The following is a 20,794-nucleotide window of genomic DNA, read 5'->3' as shown; positions in this document are numbered from 1 at the left end:
AATGATAAGAGCCATCTGGCCAGGGATGGGTTTTATGGCCAGCTCTGGTTTTTCAAGCCTGGGAAAGGACTATATAACATACATGTGAATGTGGGGAGGGGGAAGGTAGGAGGTGGATATACTCGGGGTTTGGCAGGAATGCGTCAGTTCCAGCTTCGTTTTCATCTTGTAAAGAAGGTCCTCAATAAAGCGTTTCCACGGAGCTGCCTGTGTGAGCCTGCTTTGAGTCCTATAGATTTCAAGAGCTGACACTTTACATCAAGCCTGAACCAGGAGGCCTGCCTGCCTGCCTGCCTGTCTTCCTTCCTTCCTTCCTTCCTTCCTTCCTTCCTTCCTTCCTTCCTTCCTTCCTTCCTTCCTTCCTTCCTTCCCAGAGGAGCCACCTGGGCCCTTGCGACATTTGTGTTTACTGCCCACCTTGATCTCAGTGCGGATCTCAAGGTGGATTTGCACCTATTTCTAGGAAGGTTTTTTGGAGCCATTCTGCTTCAAAAACACAAAGCTTGAAACGCAGTCTGTATAGATATAAAAGTCAAAATAGGTTTGCCTGTACCACGAAGGCTGTTGCTAGGTGAAGTGGCCCTCTGCAATGTCACTGAGGTGGCTGTTGCTTAGTGAAGTGGCCCTCTGCAATGTCACTGAGGTGACTGTTGCTTGGTGAAGTGGCCATCTGCAATGACACCAGGAAAGAAAGGGGACATGGGTTGCTGTGAGTTTTCCGGGCTGTGTGGCCATGTTCCAGAAGCATCCTTTCCTGATGTTTCACCCACAGCAATGGCAGGCAACCTCAGGTTGTGACGTCTGTTGGAAAACTAGGCAAGTGGGGTATATTTATCTGTGGAATGATGTCCAGGGTGGGAGAAAGGACTCTTACATGTTGCCATTGCCCACTTTGATTAGCCCTGAATAACCTTGCAGCTTCAAAGCTTGTCTGCTTCCTGCCTGGGGGAATCCTTTGTTGGGAGGTTTTTATGTTGATTTTAACTATTGTTTTTACTGTAATTGATGTTTTTATTGGATAACTGTTTTATTGCTGTGTTTTGATATTTGATTGTTTTATCGGGCAAGGCCCCATGTAAGCCGCCCCGAGTCCCTTCAGGGAGATGGGGGGGGGGGGTATAAAAATAAAGTTATTATTATTATTATTATTCTCTGGCTGAGTCAGCTTGCTGTGCCTCTCGTGTTCCTCAATCCGTGCAAAGGGCTGGAGGGACCGTCTCCCCTCTGCAGGAGTCTTCAATTCACCTTTAGTTTGTGTCCTTAGACCCGCAGACCCTCCTTTCTGTTGTCGTTTCTCCATCTGACTGTCTCCGGGCCGTTCCTCGCACAAAGGCTTGATTTCCAGGTCTTTGGGTTGTTGTGGGAACACAAATCAGACTCCTGAGAGCTTTTTTGTCAGTGGGACTCACATCTCCCTCCTTGCGTTTTTGCCTTCTCGATAAAGCTGGTTCCGGAAGAAACACACGCAGTCGGAGGCCCTGGTGCCCATCCCGCCCAGCCCGGAGACCAAGGACCGGTGGCGGAGCATGACGGTGGTGCCTTACCTGGAAGACCTGCACGGCTACAACGAGGAGGAGGACGACGACGAGGGCCTGAAGGAGGACTATCTGGAGGACGAGATCATCTACACTCAGGACTTCACCGTTCCAGGTAAGGAGATAGCCTATTGATACAAAACCTAATTTTTTCCTCATCCGCTATCGGACCGGCAGTGATTTACGGTGCCCCTGTGATGATGAGGCCACTGAGGGCCCTCCCGGCCTTTCAGTCCCGGCCCCAGGCTTTCAGGATTGAATCTCCATATTGACTTTTTGATAGATTTTTAGTTAAGAACATGGGTTTCTCTTCATTTATTTTAAATCCTGCCACAATTCTGCACCAACTGATAGTTTCCATCAAGCTTTGAATACTCCTTATTGGGACTTCTATGGGACGTATCATGTCATTCGGCATAAACCTTTACTTTAACAATAATAGTAGTAGTAGTCATCGTAATGTGGTGTTGAAGTCTTCCATCGCCAGAATCTGTGATTTTTCCTGGCTGTCTGCCTATGTTCCAGAAGCATTCTCTCATGATGTTTCACCTACATCTGTGGCAGGCATCCCCAGAGGTTGTGAGGTCTGTCATAAACAAGGCAAGTGGGGTTTATATATACAGTAGAGTCTCGCTTATCCAACATAAACGGGCCAGCAGAACGTTGGATAGGCGAATATGTTGGATAATAAGGAGAGATTAAGGAAAAGCCTATTAAACATCAAATTAGGTTATGATTTTACAAATTAAGCACCAAAACATCATGTTATACAACAAATTTGACAGAAAAAAGTAGTTCAGTATGGAGTAATGCTATGTAGTAATTACTGTATTTACGAATTTAGCACCAAAATATCACGATGTATTGAAAACATTAACTACAAAAATGTGTTGGATAATCCAGAACATTGGATAAGCGAGTGTTGGATAAGTAAGACTCTACTGTATATATATCTCTCTCTGTGGAATAATGTCCAGGGTGGGAGAAAGAACTCTTGTCTGTTGGAGGCAAGTGTTGATGTTGCCATTGCTCACCTTGATTAGCATTGAGTGGCCTTGCAGCTTCAAAGCCTGGCTGATTCCTGCCTGGGGGAATCCTTTGTTGGGAGGTGTTAGCTGGCCCTGATTGTTTCCTGTCAAGAATTCCCCTGTCTTTTGAGTGTTGCTCTTTATTTACTGTCCTCATTTTAGAGGGGTTTTTGTTTTAAAAAATACTGGGAGCCAGATTTTGTTTGTTTTCATGGTTTCCTCCTTTCTGTTGCAATTGTCCACCTGCTTCCTGTGGAATTCAGTGGCTTCTCTGTCTGACGTGGTGGTTGTGAGAGTGGTCCAGCATTTCCGTGTTCTGCAATAGTGTCCAGGTTGAGTTCCTCAGGTTCTCTGCTAGGACTGAGTGAGTCTGCAGAGCCTTTCGTGTCCCTTGGTCCGTGCCTGGGCAATGCGGCTGCATTTTGTGGTCCCTCCGTAGTCTTGTCCACAGCTGCGTGGTACGTGGTAGACTCCTGCCGAGGGGAGAGGATCCCTCCGGTCCTTCGCTGAACGGAGCATTGGCTGGATTTCCTTGGTGGGCCTGGTGATAGCTTGTAGGTCGTGCTTCTTCCTCATATTCCCTCTGCCGTCAGTGGTTCCCCTGGTGTCGGGTGAGAACCCTTTCCCTCTGGGTGGGTCTTGGTCTTTCCTCCCGTGCCTCGTTCCCGTGCCTCGTTGCAGCTCTTTCGATGTCTGTGGTGGAGTCTCCATTGGCCTGGGGAGCCCAGTCTAGGCGGTTCCCTTCCCCTTGGAGGAGGTGGGCTTCGCAGATTCCTTTGCACGGCCTGCCGATAATATAATATACTAGCTGTGCCCGGCCACGCGTTGCTGTGGCAAAGTATGGTGGTATGAGAAATAAAGTATTGAGGAATTGGTGGTAGTTAAGGTAAAGGGTCCCCTGGGCTGAGTGGGTTGCTAGGAGACCAAGTGAGCGAAGCTTAGCCTTCTAACTAGCTGCAATTGGATTAAAACAATTATTCCTCTCCCTCTAATTAGGACTTTTTCTTTTCTTTTTGTTGTATCAACCTAGAGGCATGGATGAGGGGTTGTGCTGTCAATTTTCGAGGTTATGGGGTGTTTACTTTTGTTGTTTTGTCCGCTGCCGTGATGCCATCACTCTTTTATATATATAGATTGTATATACATATGCAGTAGAGTCTTGCTTGTCCAACATATACGGGCAAGCAGAACGTTGGATAAGCGAAAATGTTGGATAATAATGAGGGATTCAGGAAAAGCCTATTAAACATCAAACTATGTTATGATTTTACAAATTAAGCACAAGGACATCACGTTTTACAACAAATCAACAAAAAATGCAGTTCAATACACAGTAATGTTATGTAGTCATTACTGTATTTACACACAGTAACGTTATGTAGTCATTACTGTATTTACGAATTTATCACCAAAACGTTGCAGTGTATCGAAGATATTGACTACAAAAACACTTGACTACTAAAAGGCAGACTGCGTTGGATAATACAGAACGTTGGATAAGTGAAGGTTGGATAAGCGAGACTCTACTGTAATATTGATAATATTGATAATGCACTATTATAATTGTATATTATATGTGACATGTAATATTACTAATAATATTTCAGCATAGTAATATATAATGCTTATATTGTGCTGTGCTAATAATATAATATATTGTATGTACATATAATTTGTAAGCTGCCCTGATTCCCCTTTGGGGTGAGAAAGAAGGGTGGGATATCAATGTCGCAAATAAATAAGCAGGGTCAGCCCTGGTTGATAACAACAACAACATCACACAGTCCTAGACACTTGGGAAGTGTTCGACTTGTGATTTTGTGAAACGAAATCCAGCATATCTATCTTGTTTGCTGTGTCATAATAATAATAATAATAACTTTATTTTTATACCCCGCCTATATCTCCCCAAAGGGGACTCAGGGCGGCTTACATGGGGCCAAGCCCGAATAAAAACAATAGCAATATAAAACACAACAATAGACATGAGACATGCACAATTATAAAAATTTAAACATTACCCAATAAAAACAAATGACAAGAACTAATAAAAACATGGATTAAAACCGAGAGGTTGTAAAAGTAGACTGGGTAAAGTGCACCATATAAATATTGTAAGCATGAGGTGACTGATAAAGTGCTGCAAATTCCTGGAAGTGCAAATTGGGATGGCAGTAGACCCTGCTGTGTCTATTTATTTTATTTCTTTATTTACAGTATTTATATCCCGTCCTTCTTTCTCACCCCAAAGGGGACTCAGGGCGGATTACAATGAACGCATATATGGCAAACATTCAATGCCAACAGACAAGAAACATATATAGACAGACACAGAGGCATTTAACATTTTTTTCCAGCTCCTCGATTCTGGCCACAGGGGGAGCTGTTGCTTCACTGTCCACTAGTGGCTGTACTTCCTCATTCCATTCCTCGTGCTTTGCTGGCAGTTTTATGATGTTGTAAATTAGTTAAATTAGCCTCCCGCATAAAGCGTACCTAAATTTCCCTAATTGACAGATGCAACTGTCTTTCGGGGTTGCATAGGTCAACGGCAAGCTGGGCTATTTAATGGTCGGGGGCTTAGCCTGACCCGGGCTTCGAACTCATGACCTCTCGGTCAGTAGTGATTTATTGCAGCTGGTTACTAGCCAGCTGCGCCACAGCCCGGCCCAGACCCTGTGTCTATATCAAGTTGACAAAGGTAAAAAGTGCAATGGCCACAGATACAGGATTGTGATGGGGATGAGCAACCTAAGAGCCAGGTTTTCAAGCTCCTTCTGAAGGCTACCCGGGTGGGGGCTTGCCTGATTTCCCTGGTACTTGCACGGGGCGCTGCCAACAAGGTGCGGGTGTCTTTCAGAGGAAGTTTATTTATTTATTTATTTATTTATTTACAGTGTTTATATTCCGCCCTTCTTTCTCACCCCGAAGGGGACTCAGGGCGGATCACATTAAGTACATATAGAGCAAACATTCAATGCCCATAAACACATCGAACCGAGACAGAGACAACAGACAGACAGACGCAGAGGCAATTTAACCTTCTCTGAGGGGATGTTCGATTCTGGCCACCGGGGGGAGCAGTTGCTTCATCATCCACTCTGATGGCACTTCCTCGTTCCAACGTTGTAAATTAGTTAAACTTGCCTCCCCACTTTTTATAAGTGGTACCTTATTTCCTACTTGATAGATGCAACTATCTTTCGGGTTGCTAGGTCAGCAACGAGCAGGGGCTATATTTTATTTTTAATTGACGGGTGCTCACCCCACCACGGGCTGGCCTCGAACTCATGACCTCATGGTCAGAGTGATTTATTGCAGCAGCTGTTTACCACCCTGCGCCACAGCCCGGTGCCAGCAACCACAATATTCAGAATCTTTTGTTGTAATTTTTTAAAAAACATAGACGGAAATCTAATGCTAAGATAAGCATTTAAAAGACAGAGAAAAATATTAGGGAAAATATTTTAAAAGTCATTAGTACTGGGATTTCAGGTGACTGATAAAGAAAGAAAGAAAATGAACTACAATGCAGTTTGAAGCTGGCCCAAGGGTGAGGTGTTCAAAAAACATACACTCTCGATATGTGTTAGAGTGCACATAAGCTAAGTGGCCAGACCAGATCCAAGCCTGCCTTGCTCTGATAACCCCCCTGTGAAATGCACCTGTCGGCAGGTGAGTGGCGGCACGGGCCCAGGCTCCCTCCCTTCTTTCCCTAACGGTCCGTCCTCCCTGCATCCGTCCGTCCGTTCTTGGTTCTCCGCAGGTGTCAGCAAGGCAGGGCTTAGAGAGGAGGAGGAGGAGGAGGAGGAGGAGGCCGGCGCGGAGGAGGAAGGCCTGCTGGCGTCCCTGTTCGGAGAAGGCGATGGCGGCGAGGAGGGAAGGAGCGCGGCCTTGCGTAGCTTAGTTGGAGGACAGAGAGAGCAGGACCAGGACCCCGGAGGAGACGGCAAGCCCGACGCCCGCACCTCCCCCAGATAGGGACAGTCTAGAGCCGCTCCGTTCAGGTTTCATGAAGTTTTGTTATGTTTGGTTGAAGGGGGGGGGGGGGGCAAGGAAACGCACCCTGTTCTGTGGAAGTCTGGAACGGCACCCTCTGAGGGTCCCCGCACTCCGCCTCCCAGCATTCCTGGGCATCAGCTCTGCAGGCAGCGAGTCGTGGGAGCTGGCATCCGGCAAGATACAGCCAGCCAAAGGTTTGGGTGCAGAGGTTGCCATTTTTAGCCGTCCCCGCACTCCAGAGCCCATCCTGCGTCCTCCCCAAAGTTGCCCTTCCCAGAGTCCCCGGGGGGAGATGGTGGCGGGGGATAAATAAAGTTTTATTATTATTATTATTATTATTATTATTATTATTATTATTATTATTTCAGCCTACAGTTTGTTAGCCCCCCCCCCCCCCCGCCCGTGCTTTTTTCCTGCCTCTAGATGTCATTGGACTGCAACTCCCATGATCCCCCATGGTTGGCAAGGAACCCAGAACAGACGGGAGCCATGAGCACCTGGATCTCCCCACGGCGCCTGCCCTCACCCTCAGGGGAGCTTGGGTTTATTTTGGGGGGCTGCAACGTCCTTGGCCAAGCCGAATGGGGGGGTTGTGGGAGTTGCAGTGGCAAAAAGAAGGAAGGAAGGAAGGAAGCCTTTCCCAATTTCTGAGTGAGCGAGGCGGGGCAGCAGCGAGGCGGCTCTGAAAGGCACCGCAGGGGCAGCCGTGGGTGAGAGGCTTCAACCTCCGCAACCGCTCTCGGTGGTGGTGGGCTGCAAAGAAGAGGACTGGGAAAGGTATACAAGAAGGGGGGGGAGGTTGGGGTGAAGCCCGTTGGTGACTTAACAGCCCATTCGGCAGGGGCTTTGACTTCCTTGGACGTGTAGCCGTGACCCACGGTGACCCACGGCTCCGCTCCACCCTCCCCATCGTTTGTGGGTTTTCAGTCTTCCAAGCCAGCTCTTGTTTCTAGCCGGGCCGCGGAGGACGCGAGGAGCCGGCCCTTTAAGGCGGCCCCTTTTCCTGGCCATCTCAACTGGGAAGACCACCGGGGCCCCGTTTGAACAAACCTGGGCCGCCATTGGAGCCCCCCCCCCCCCCCCCCCCCGTGCCATGAGACCCTGCTGGGTGGCTCCCAGGCCCCACTAGCCCACTGTCTCGGCCTCGGCACCCAAGAGACCAAGTGCCAGGGCTTGCAGCTGACCTCACAGCTGACCTCTCTTTGGGGCTTATCCAGGCGGGACATCAGCCCCCGCCCTCCCTCCCTCCCTCCACGCGTGTGCGTGCGTGCGCCCTCCTCCTCACTCTCCTCGCTAATCGGGGCAATTATCTGCGGCTTATGCAAACAGCCACTGCGGTGTCTCTGGTGGCTCTGAGCTCAGCGAGAGAGAGCTGTCACTTGGGGGGGGCGGGGGGGCTTGATGCGCAATTATGGGAAGATGGCTGCTGCGCCGTTGCCTTTCCAAGCACCTCCTCCACCACCTTCCTTCCTTCCTTCCTTCCTTCCCCCTCCGTTGTCGTTGTGGGCGTCTCTCTTGGGGAATGACACACTCCCCCCCCCCCCCCCCAACACACACACACCCCAGTTGCACTCACCGGTTATTTTTTATAATAATAATAATAATAATAACAACAACAACAACTTTATTTTTATATCCTGCCTCTATCTCCCCAAAGGGGACTCAGGGCGGCTTACATTTTTGGTCTATTATTATTATTATTATTATTATTATTATTATTATTATTATTGGTTTTACTTAGTCAGTCAGGTCTGGTTTTAGACGAGTCAAATAAATGTCTCTTCCCTCCCGTCCCTCCCTTCTGTCCTTTTCTTCATAGAACGACTGCCTTGGGTCCCCAGCCGGCAGTGCCCGGGTTATTTGGGAAAGGCACGGCTGGTTTTGGAGCGTTGGCTAATATCATTTAGTTAATTGGGAACGCCATGTAGTAGAAAAAAGACAGTCTTTGATTTTGTTTTTTGTGAATGCTCCCATTAGAAAATACATAAGGATGTTCCCGGAATCGTGGGTCAATCCTCCCCAAACCAGGCCTGGGTGCACAGCTGGCCATGTTTGTCTGTGTGCCAAGCTCGGTCCAGATACGTTATCGGCCGGGTCCGGGGCTCTCTGGATAAGGGTGAACTACAACCCCCAGATCCAAGGGCAATCACCCCCACACCCCATCTGTGGGCACAGTTGGCCATGTTGGGTCTGGATGCCAAACGTGGTCCAGATCTATATATATTAAAGGGTAGTGAAATTTCAGCCTAGGACAAAACAACAAAACTACACATCCTAGAAACACTAAACTTGGCAGCACAACCCCTCATCCATGCCTCTATGTTCATACAACAAAAAGAGAAATAAAGTCCTAATTAGAGGGAGAGGAATAATTGTTTTTATCCAATTACTGCCAGTTAGAAGGCTAAGCTCCGCCCACTTGGTCTCCTAGCAACCCACTCAGCCCAGGGGACAGGCAGAGTTAGGCCTCACTTAGGCCTCTTCCCCACTGCCTATAAAATACAGATTATCTGATTTTAACTGGATTATATGGCAATGTAGACTCAAGGCCCTTCCACACAGCTATATAACCCATTTATAATGGACTTAATGTAAGGTAAAACCTTTACCCTTTACCTTAACTACCACCAATTCCTCAAGACTTTATTTCCCATACCACCGGACTTCGCCACAGCAACGCGTGGCCAGGCACAGCTAGTTAATAAATAAATAAACTTCTGAGGATGCCTGCCATAGATGTGGGCGAAACGTCAGGAGAGAATACTTCCGGAAGATGGGAGCAAGGGGGGGGGTCCTTGGGAAAACACCGAAATCACAGAAAGGATGACAAATGTAAGAGAAGAACAACACAAACTGACTGGCAGAAGAAAGAAGGAGTCAAGCGAGAGAGAGATGGATGGAGAGGGACCCAGGAAATGGAGCAAGGCCGGGAACTGGAAGTGCCTGTGGAAAAGGGTATAGAGGACCCCCCGCCCACCCTCACCTTCACGTGTGGTCACAGGGATGATAATCCGCCCAAGGCGTTGTTGGCACTGCAGATTAAATTAAGGCTGTTGCGCCCAACTAGAGCAGTCGCCAGCATAATAAACAAAGTACAGTAGAGTCTCACTTATCCAACATAAATGGGCCAGCAGAACGTTGGATAAGTGAATATGTTGGATAATAAGGAGAGATTAAGGAGAAGCCTATTGAACATCAAATTAGGTTATGATTTTACAAATTAAGCACCAGAACATCATGTTATACAACAAATTTGACAGAAAAAGTAGTTCAATATGCAGTAATGCTCTGTAGTAATGACTGTATTTATGAATTTAGCACCAAAATATCACGATGTTTTGAAAACATTGACTACAAAAATACGTTGGATAATCCAGAATGTTGGATAAGCGAATGTTGGATAAGTGAGACTCTACTGTACAACCATGACAGAAACACACCCACGGAACAGAGCGGTCCCTCCTTCCACGCACTTGTGTTGCCACTCACTGTGTCATGAGAATGTATTAGAATACTAGCTTGGGTCCCCGCTGTCACCTGGGTTATTTGAAACAGTCAGCATTTTAACTGTGGGTGAACTACAACTCCTCTATTGTGCCAGGTGAAGCCTGTACAACTCCACCAGTCCTTAAAGTTTGTGATGTTGGGCAAGTTTGCTCTGGATGCATCATCGGTAGGGTTCAGTGCGCTCTCTGGCTCTGAACCCTACCGATGATGCATCCAGAGCAAGTACAACTACAACTCCCACCATGGAGAGAGAGTCCCTCAAACCCCTCCAGTACATTGAGTGGGTCATGGGGGTTCTGTGTGCCAAGTCTGGTCCAGGTCCGTCATCCGGGGAGGTCAGTTTCCCTGGCTGTTGGTGGACTACAACTCCCAGAAAGGAAGGCCAGTTCCCCCCAAACCCTTCCAGTAATCACATTTTGGCATTTATTTTATTTATTTACTTACATCATTTATATTCCGCCCGAAGGGGACTCAGGGTGGATCACATTATTATTATTATTATTATTATTATTATTATTATTATTATTATTAAACTTTATTTGTACCCCGCTAGCATCTCCCGAAGGACTCGATGCGGCTTACAAAGGCCAAGGCCTCAACACACAATATAACAATACAAAACAAAAAGCAAATTAAAAACAATTAAAACAGTATAAACAACAAGCAATAAACAATACGCTAAAACACAATATAACTGGGCCAGGCCAGAGTAATGGGTACAAGATTAAAAGTGCTGATGTGACAGGTGATATATAAGGCTTCTAGGGCAGGTGCAGAGTGCGATATACAATCTTAGTTCTAATAAAGTGCTTATGGGACTTGGTGCTGGAGATTTCCTATTAATCTGGGAAGGCACATTGGAACAGCCAGGTCTTCAAGTTCTTTCTGAAGACTGCCAGTGTAGGGGCCTGTCTGAGATCCTTGGGGAGGGTGTTCCAGAGTCGGGGGGCCACCACGGAGAAGGCCCCGTCTCGTGTCCCCACCAACCGCGCTTGCGACGCAGGCGGGATCACGAGCAGGGCCTCTCCAGATGACCGAAGTGAACGCGTGGGTTCGTAGGCGGAGATGCGGTCACGGAGGTAGGATGGTCCCAGTTCAGGGCTCAACATTCAATGCCTTTTAACATAGAACAAAGACAAGACAAACATAGGCTCCGAGCGGGCCTCGAACTCATGACCTCCTTCCTGGTCAGAGTGATTCATTGCAGCTGGTTGCAGCTGGCTTGCTCTCCAGCCTGCGCCACAGCCCGGGCATATCAGGTCTGTGTGCCAAGTCTGGTCCAGATCCGTCGGTGTTTGGATTCACAGTGCTCTCTGGATGTTGGTGAACTACAACTCCCCCAAATCAAGGTGAATTTCCCCCAAAACCTCCAGCGCCTCTTCCTGTTCATGGGGGCTCTGGCACAAGTGGAGGGCTCCGCATCTCCTGGGCAGTCGACCCACAGAGGCCACTGCAGCAGGGTTGTTTGCGCAGAGAGAGAGGGAAGCGGAAGAAGGAACCGGAGACGACGGTGCGGGTGAGTCACTGGCGGAGGCGTGGGCCCCGTGGCGGTGCGTGTGGTGTGGGGAGGAGAGGAGAGGCTCCGCGGAAGGATGGAGGAGAAGCAGGGGCTGCGGTGCTTGCCTGCCGCATTGCTCTCCTTCCCTTTCCTCTGAAATGTTGGTTACGTTGCTTGGGTGGGCGCTAAGGGCCTCCTTCCTCCCTGTCCTTGCCTTCCTTTTGAGAGGCATTAAAAGCTTCGCTGAAAATACGAATGGGAGGCACGCACATCGGCCAAGGATGCCGATTGGAAATGCTTTTCATAGAATCATAGAACAGTAGAGTTGGAAGAGACCTCATTCTGACTGAAGAGCCCCAGGTAGAGGCTATGTAGTTGTTGCAGCCTTCACAGCCTATCGATGCTCCTCTCTTGTTGATTTTATTTTTAAATGAGATTACTGTCTTCCTGATCGCCCTATATTTTATCCTGAGCCTTACGTTGAGCCTGTATAATTTTTGTCTCTCTATATATTGCACTAATAATAATAATAATAATAATAAAACTTTATTTATACCCCGCCACCATCTCCCCGTGGGGACTTGGGGCGGCTCACAATGTTACAAAAGTAACAGCACAAATACATTAACAATACACACAGTTTAAAACACAAGAAGATGATAAAACAAGCTAAAACAAAGATTTAAACAACAATAATAATATCAATAGTAATAATATCAAACAACCACCACTAGGCTCAGACTCATGGTTCTGATATGCTGTTTTATACTGTTTTGTGCTGTTATGTGGTTTTATTATTACTTATTTATTATTATTTTATTATTTTTATTATTAGTATACACACACACACTAGCCTAGTTTCCAACAGACCTCACAACCTCCGAGGGTGCCTGCCATAGATGTGGGCGGAACGTCAGGAGAGAATGCTTCTGGAACATGGCCAGACAGTCTGGAGAACTCACAGCTTTCCTCGCTCATCCCATCGTAGACGGTACAATCATGCCGAAAGATTCCTAGGGAGCACGTTGGCCACGAATCGTCAAATCCGCAGAGGTGGAAGGACAGCGGCGCTATGGTTCTGATGCCGGCGTGTTTATTGATTTATTTGCAGTAGGGGACTCAGGGTGGACCACAGAACATGCACATGCGGCAAACATGTGATACCCAGACAGGACAGACAACAGGAAAGGCAGAGGCATGGAGGCATTTCCCACCTTCGGCGTCCTGGGGGTTGTGCTCGATCCCGGCCACAGGGGGCGCTGTCGCTCCGTCCTCTGTGTTCACAGACTTCCTCCTTTCTTTGATCGCCGGCATTTTTCTGTTGCAGTAGAGTCTTGCCTGTCCAGCACAAACGGGCCGGCCGAACGTTGGATAAGCAAAAATGTTGGATAATGAGGGGTTAAGGAAAAGCCTATTAAACATCAAATTAGGTTATGATTTTAGAAATTAGGCACCAAAATCATGTTTGTTTGGGAGCGTGGCTGCCCTTGTGTTGTCGAGCGTGTTGGCCCGCTGGCTGCGCATTGCTGCCGAGAGAAACAGCCGTGGATCCGGGCGGGAGGCAGACCGTGTTGGATAATACAGAACGTTGGATGAGCCAAGGTTGGATAAGCAAGATTCTACTGTATGGTGCCATTAAAATACCTCCCTGCTTAAGCCAGACCTATTTATCTACTCATCGCTGTTTTCAACCGGCTGGGTGGGCAGTGAGCTGGGCCGGAGGTCGGGCGCTCACCCCGACCCGGGCTTTGAACTGCCGACCTTTGGACTGGCAGCTGGTGGTTAATCTGCGTGTGCGAAAGCCGGGCACATGAAGCTAAAAGGGATTTTCAGCAGTTGCATATCGAAATCGAAGCCGGCCCTCCCTCCCTCCCCGGAGTCTGACTCACCCAGAGTGTCGTGTGCGTTCGTTCGTTCTGCTCTGCGCGGAAATGGAAATGTGGGAGGAGGCTGCAGCTCTGCATTGGGTTTGGCCTTGCGTTGTGTGCGCACACACACACCCCCACGTGCACCCCGCTTGCTGAGCTAAACAGACTCTAAAACAGGGGTGTCTGTTGGAGGGATCCCCAAACTAAGGCCTCCAGGGCCATGTGCCTGGCCCCCGACCGCCCACCCTCCGTTTTAGGCTTAGGCTTCGTCTGAAATGACTTGAAGGCACACAACAACAACAACAGCAATCCTAATTAACAACAAACTTTATTTATTTATTTACAGCATTTATATTCCGCCCTTCTTCCTCACCCCGAAGGGGACTCGGGGCAGATCACATTATACATATAAGGCTAACATTCAATGCCTTTTAACATAGAACAAAGACAAACAAACATAGGCTCCGAGCGGGCCTCGAACTCATGACCTCCTGGTCAGAGTGATTCGTTGCAGTTAATTGCAGCTGGCTTGCTCTCCCGCCTGCGCCACAGCCCGGGCCTAACGCTCTATCTCAGAGCAGTTTACACATGGTAAACATTCAATACCAACATACGTCACACAATGCAACAAATCAATAATAACAAACATAATAAAAATTGTTTTAAAACATTTTAAAACGATGTAAAACCTTTGATATAAAAAGCAAATGACAGATTGCTCCATTGCAACCAATGGGAATAATTTCCGGATCGGACAAGACGGCCGAATGGGCCAGAGTAGGGATCCCATAGGAAAATAAGCTAAAGCTTAAAGTGAAGTGTGACTGATAACAAGGACCACGGGCCAAGATTCCACCACTGCAAACCTACAGCAAAGCTATAAGGGAACAAACACACCATCGAGGAAGTGGGTCAAGGGCAGGACTTGGACCACGCCGTGGGCACGGTGCCTCCAGGGCTTCAGATCAGTCGCTTCCACAAGCCTGTTGGGACTCCGAGCTGCCACGTGATTGATGGCCAAGGTGCGTCTAGGGCCTCAGGTTAGTCATTTCCAAAAACCACCTGAAACCACCAATTAGCTTGACTATCCCGTCAGCAAGAAGCAAGCCCACACTTCCCATTGAAATGTGTTATCAAAGGCTTTCATGGCTGGGATCACAGGGTTGTTGTATGTCTTTTGGGCTGTGTGGCCATGTTCCAGAAGCATTCTCTCCTGACGTTTCACCCACATCTATGGCAGGCATCCTCAGAGGCTGTGAGGTATGGATAAACTAAGTAAGGAAAGGAAAGAATATATATCTGTGGAGAGTCCAGGGTGTGGCAAGAGTCCTTTGTCACTGGGAGCCAGCATTAATGTTTCAGTTAATCACCCTAATTAGCATTGGAAAGGTTTTGTCTCTTGCCTGGGGGCATCCTTTGTTCAGTCATTAGCTGTCCTCTGCCCTCAGAGTGTTGGTTCCCATCTACTGTTTTGATTTTAGATTTTTAAAATATATTTTATATATTCTTTCCTTTCCTTACCTAGTTTATCCATACCTCACAAACCTCTGAGGATGCCTGCCATAGATGTGGGCGAAACGTCAGGAGAGAATACTTCTGGAACATGTTCCCATTGAAATCCTGATAGGTTTATGTTGGTTAAAATTGTTCTTATTTTTAAATATTGTATTTTTGCTCATGGTTGTGAGCAAATGGGCCCAATATGGGTTCCTTAGGTAAAGGCATTAAGCCCAGTCGTGTCCGACTCTGGTGCACATCTCAATTCCTAAACCGGAGAGCCGGCGTTGTCCGTAGACACCTCCAAGGTCATGCATGTGGCCACTGGCCAGGCTGCATGGAGCGCCAGTGTTACCTTCTCACCAATAGAAGTAGTACCTAGTGATTTACTCACATTGGCATGTTTTTGAACTGCTAGGTGGGCAGAATGGATCCTGGATTACTTATGTACATCATGACCAAAATAAATGATCTGATTGATGGTTGATACATCAATCACATGTATTAGGTTTTCTTTGCAGAGAGGGGGGGATGGGTTTTGACCTTGATTCTTTCATAAATTGTTAATATCATAGATTTCAATATTTTATATTTAATACATATTTATTCATTTCAGTAAATAATTGAAATAATTGTCATGTTAAAAAGGTAAAGGTAAAGGTTTTCCCCTGACGTTAAGTCCAGTCGTGACCGACTCTGGGGGTTGGTGCTCATCTCCATTTCTAAGCCCAAGAGCCGGCGTTGTCCGTAGACACCTCCAAGGTCATGTGGCCACTGGCATGACTGCATGGAGCGCTGTTACCTTCCTGCCGGAGCAGTACCTATTGATCTACTCACACTGGGGGTCGGTGCTCATCTCCATTTCTAAGCCCAAGAGCCGGCGTTGTCCGTAGACACCTCCAAGGTCATGTGGCCACTGGCATGACTGCATGGAGCGCTGTTACCTTCCTGCCGGAGCAGTACCTATTGATCTACTCACACTGGGGGTCGGTGCTCATCTCCATTTCTAAGCACAAGAGCCGGCGTTGTCCGTAGACACCTCCAAGGTCATGTGGCCACTGGCATGACTGCATGGAGCGCCATTACCTTCCTGCCGGAGCAGTACCTATTGATCTACTCACATTGGCATGTTTTTGAACTGCTAGGTAGGCAGAAGCTGGAGCTAACAGTGGCCGCTCACGCCGCACCCGGGATTTGAACCTGGGACCTTTCGGTTTGCAGCTCAGTGCTGTAACACACTTTTCATGTTAGAAATTAAAAATTAAATTATTATTTTAATAGAATCATAGAATAATAGAGTTGGAAGAGGCTTCATGGGCCATAAATAATTAAAATTTAATTTATCATCGAAGGCTTTCATGGCTGGGATCACTGGGTTGCTGTGAGTCTTTTGGGCTGCCTGGCCATGTTCTGGAAGCATTCTCTCCTGACGTTTCCCCCTACATCTGTGCAGGGATCCTCAGAGGTTGTGAGGTCTGTTGGAAACAGGAGAGAAAGCTTCTGGAACATGGGCAGACAGCCCAAAAGACTCACAGCAACCCAGTAAATTTTAATTAAATGTTAAAAAAATTACGGCTAGGCGAAAGTAAGCTAGAAAGCAAGAGACGCCCGTGGAAGGGAGACCCCAGGGACCCTCAGCCCATTCCCCTCAGACGCCTAGAGAGAGGGGCGAGAGACTCCACGAGCTAGAAGAGGCAGACCCCCCCCGGGGGGCATCAGCCCAGCCCTGCCAGGCAGGAAGAGCCGGCCAAAGCACTCCCGGCAGATGGCCATGCAGCCAGCCCCTGCTCCAAAACCTCCAGAGGTCTTGCCAGTGGCCGCCTTGGATGGCTGCTTTCATACAATCATAGAAGAGTAGAGTTGGAAGAGACCTCATGGGCCATCCAGTCCAACCCCATTCTGCTAAGAAGCAGGAAATCGCATTCAAAGCCCCCTGGACAGATGGCCATCCAGCCTCTGCTTAAAAGACTCCAAGGAAGGAGCCTCCACCACACTCTGCGGCAGAGAGTTCCACTGCTGAACAGCCCTTCTCACAGGGAGGAAGTTCTTCCTGAGGTTCAGACGGAATCTCCTTCCTTTCCTGTCCTTTGAAGCCCTTGTTCCCTTGTGTCCTAGTCTTCAGGGCAGCAGAAAGGAAGCTCCCTCCCTCCTCCCTAGGACTTCCCTTCACGAATTTGTACATGGCCCTCATCATGTCTCCTCTCAGCCTTCTCTTCTGCAGGCTAAACATGCCCAGCTCTTTAAGCCGCTCCTCATGGGGCTTGTTCTCCAGACCCTTAATCATTTTAGTCTCCCTCCTCTGGACGCTTTCCAGCTTGTCAACATCTCCCAGAATTGGACACAGTGTGATTCCAGGTAAAGTGGTCTGACCAAGGCAGAATAGAATAAGGGGAGCAGGACTTCCCTGGATCTAGACGCTATTCCTCTATTTATGCAGGCCAGAATCATGTTGGCTTTCTTAGCTGCCGCATCACATTTTTGGCTCATGTTTTGGCTCAGGTCCCCCATTCTGTCTCTTTGATTTCCATTTTTTCTGCCGAAGTGAAGTCTCTTGCCTTTGTCCCTGTTGAACTTCATTGTGTTAGTTTCGGCCAATCGTCTCTCTAGTCTGTCAGAGGGTCTTGGCGGGGGGGAGACCCCTCTGACCCGGCCGCGGTGTTTCTGGCTCCCTTTCCAGGACAGGTGCCCGACCGGGAGGCCCAGCAGAACGGACAGAGCCGGCACCGAGGAGGAGGGGGGGGGACGCTGCTGCCGAAGCCCCTCTGCATGAACGGGACCGAGTCGGGGCCGCCGGGAAACAAGGCCAAGGCCGAGCGCAGGGACAGCAAGTCGGCCGCCTCCATCCCGCCCCGCAAGGCCTCCGCCACCGCCGCCACCGCCGGAAGCAAGATCCGCAAGCTCTCCACCTGCAAGCAGCAGTGAGACCGTGAGTAGGCCCTCCTGCCTCCACCCCTTCCACCCTTCCCTCCCTCCCTCTCTCTCCCTCCCTTTTGTCTTTCCTTCCTTCCTTCCTTCCTTCCTTCCTTCCTTCCTTCCTTCCTTCCTTCCTTCCTTCCTTCCTTCCCATCTCTCCCTCCTTCCTTTTTCTTCTTTTCCTCCCCCTTCCCACCCTTCCCTCCCTCCCTCCCTTTTGTCCTTCCTTCCTTCCTCTTCCTTCCTCCCTTCCCCTCATCCCTTTCCTCCCTTTGTTCCCTCCTCGCTTCCACCCTTCTTCCTTCCTCCCTTTCATCTTTCCTTCTTTCCATCCTTCTTCCTTTTCTTCCCTCCATTCCCTCCCTCCCTCCCTCCCTCTGTTCCTTCCTTCCTTCCCTCTTTCCTTCCTTCCTTCCTTCCCTCCTTCCTTCCTTCCTTCCTTCCTTCCCATCTCTCCCTCCTTTCTTTTTCTTCTTTTCCTCCCCCTTCCCACCCTTCCCTCCCTCCCCTTTGTCTTTCCTTCTTTCCTCTTCTTTCCTTCCTTCCTTCCTTCCTTCCTTCCCCTCATCCCTTTCCTCCCTTTGTTCCCTCCTCGCTTCCACCCTTCTCTCTCTCCTTCCTTCCTCCCTTCCTCCCTTCCATCTTTCCTTCTTGCCATCCTTCTTCCTTTTCTTCCCTCCATTCCCTCTGTTCCTTCCCTCCTTTCCGTGGGTCAAGGATCCACCGTGTTGCGCATTTGGGGTCGTGTTTTAGGACTTGGGTCTGACCCCCCCCCCTCCCCACTGGCAGATTCTCCCTCCCTCCCCCTCCCCCCTTGCCACTCTCTCTCGCCCACTCGCTGCTGCTCTTCTCCTCCCTCCCGCTGCTTCCTTCCTTCCTTCCTTCCTTCCTTTCTCTCCTGATTCATCATCAGCGCATCCCCAGGCGTCATCCATCCATCCATCCCTCCCGCTGAAGAACAAGGTCTCTGCCTCTGCTCCCCCCTCCCTCCCCCCCCCCCCCCACCGTCCTTCTCTCTCTGGACCCCCAAAAGCCTTGCCCTGGGACCTTGGCCTGTCCAAAGAAGGGCCCCCAAAGGCCATCTAGCCACCCCCTGCGCCTTCCCTCAGTCGCATCCTTTGGGCTGCCCTGAAGGCCTGGCCTCTCGGATTTCTTGGCCTGCCCAGAAATTGTCCTTCGTGTCCAAAGTGGTTTTATGAATGAATGAATGAATGAATGAATGGTTTAATGTGTTGTCGAAGGCTTTCATGGCCAGGATCACAGTGTTGTTGTATGTCTTTCGGGCTGTGTGGCCATGTTCCAGATGCATTCTCTCCTGACGTTTTGCCCACATCTATGGCAGGCATCCTCAGAGGTTGTCATTAGCTGTCCTCTGCCCTCAGAGTGTTGGGTTAGGGTTAGGGTTAATGATTGAACAAAGGATGCCCCCAGGCAAGAGACAAAAACCTTTCCAATGCTAATTAGGGTGATGAACTGAAACAGTAATGCTGGCTTCCCAGTGACAAAGACTCTACACAGATATATATTCTTTTCTTCCCTTACTTAGTTTATCCATACCTCACAACCTCTGAGGATGCCTGCCATAGATGTGGGTGAAATGTCAGGAGAGAATGCTTCTGGAACATGGAGATATATTCCTCACAACCTCTGAGGATGCCTGCCATAGACGTGGGCAAAACGTCAGGAGAGAATGCTTCTGGAACATGGCCACACAGCCCGAAAGACATACAACAACCCAGTTCCGGTTAGGTTATCCGACATTTGGCCCGCCCGTTTATTTCGGATAACCGGAACTCTACTGTACTTGGTTTCCATAAGGGGAAGAAACCATTTGCACTGTGAATTGTTCCAGTTGTGCTTTAACCATGTTGGCGAATGTGAAAAGGAAGGGACTAATGCCGTGTTTCGGTGTCTCCCGTGTCCGCAGCCGGAACCTCCTCCTGCCCCCCTCCCTCCTCCCCTCCCCTCCTTCCCTTCCCATAGGAAGACAGTCCGTATAGAACACGCTTGCAGTCAAAGGACGGACGGACGGACAGAAGAAGAAAGAGAAGGAAAAGACTTGGAGGAGTGAGCTGCCCGACTCCTCCTTCGCGCCACTTTCGAGGTCTGGCGGTCCTTCCTCGGACAATTCCGCGCTTCCTCTGGCCGCTGACCGGGACTCTGTAGGGACGGATGGACACATGGACGGACGGACAGGGGGAGATATTCCTGTTGGGGAATATTCCGGGTGTGGGAGACGGACGGACGGACGGACGGGTCTCCTTTCGGCAGGAGTCCCCTCTTGCCTTCCCGGGTGCGGGAATCGTTTCGCAAGCCATCCAAACACGCACTTTATGTAGTAACTACTGTTATATATATATATATATATAGATATATATAATATATATATTATATTATATATATATTCCCTTTTTCTTGGGGGCCCGCCTCCCTTTCCTTTTCTGTTTTGTTTTTCCTTTATATATATATATTTTTTCGGTATCTCTCTCTATACACCTTCCACATTGCGACGCATTGAGCCAGGGCCGGGTGGGGAGCGAGTGCGAGGCCTTTGGCAACGGAAAGACGGGGTCATCCGAAGGGGCCGGGGAGGGGGTGCGGGGGTCCGGCCTGGCATTGGACCACCACAGACTCAAACCCGTCAAGCCAAACCGTGAGTAATGAAATGGAGAAACAAGTCTGCATGCTGTTTATAAAAGGGCTGGAATAAAGGGAAACGAGTGGGGCTTTTTTCTTCCTTTTCTTTCCTTCCTTCCTTTTTTTCTTTCTTTTTAAAAAAATGAAAATAAAACTAAAATGGAGAGATTGGGGTTTTGGAGCCTGTTTTATGGGTCCGTTCCCAGAATACAAAAGCGGGTTTGCGTCCACCGTGGAAGCTTCTGATTGGCCGGGGAAAGGCAGCCATGTTAGGCTGCGCTAAGCTCCCATTCAAGGTAGGTTGCAGAA

The 20,794-nt window shown here is 48.8% G+C and overlaps 1 protein-coding gene across 5 annotated transcripts in view; it reads left to right on the top strand.

Moving 5' to 3' along the window:
* Positions 1–20,651, top strand: part of stk11 (serine/threonine kinase 11) — a 50,170-nt gene extending 29,519 nt beyond the window's left edge. The window contains exons 8-11 of one of the 5 annotated variants that reach the window (XM_062960013.1): positions 1,445–1,650; positions 2,064–2,135; positions 17,613–17,861; positions 19,776–20,651. In XM_062960013.1, the coding sequence (XP_062816083.1) occupies positions 1,445–1,650; positions 2,064–2,135; positions 17,613–17,857 (523 nt within the window). In that variant the 3' untranslated portion in view covers positions 17,858–17,861; positions 19,776–20,651. Of the gene's footprint in view, positions 1–1,444; positions 1,651–2,060; positions 2,136–6,329; positions 6,898–17,612; positions 17,862–19,775 lie in introns of those variants that run through there. The other 4 variants (XM_062960012.1, XM_062960014.1, XM_062960015.1 and 1 more) reach the window with 4 other exon arrangements.
* The last annotated feature ends 143 nt before the right edge of the window (positions 20,652–20,794 follow it).

Source organism: Anolis carolinensis, unplaced genomic scaffold (genome assembly GCF_035594765.1).
Source record: "Anolis carolinensis isolate JA03-04 unplaced genomic scaffold, rAnoCar3.1.pri scaffold_7, whole genome shotgun sequence".
Taxonomy (NCBI): domain Eukaryota; kingdom Metazoa; phylum Chordata; class Lepidosauria; order Squamata; family Dactyloidae; genus Anolis; species Anolis carolinensis.
This window is presented reverse-complemented; position numbering and strand designations above follow the sequence as displayed.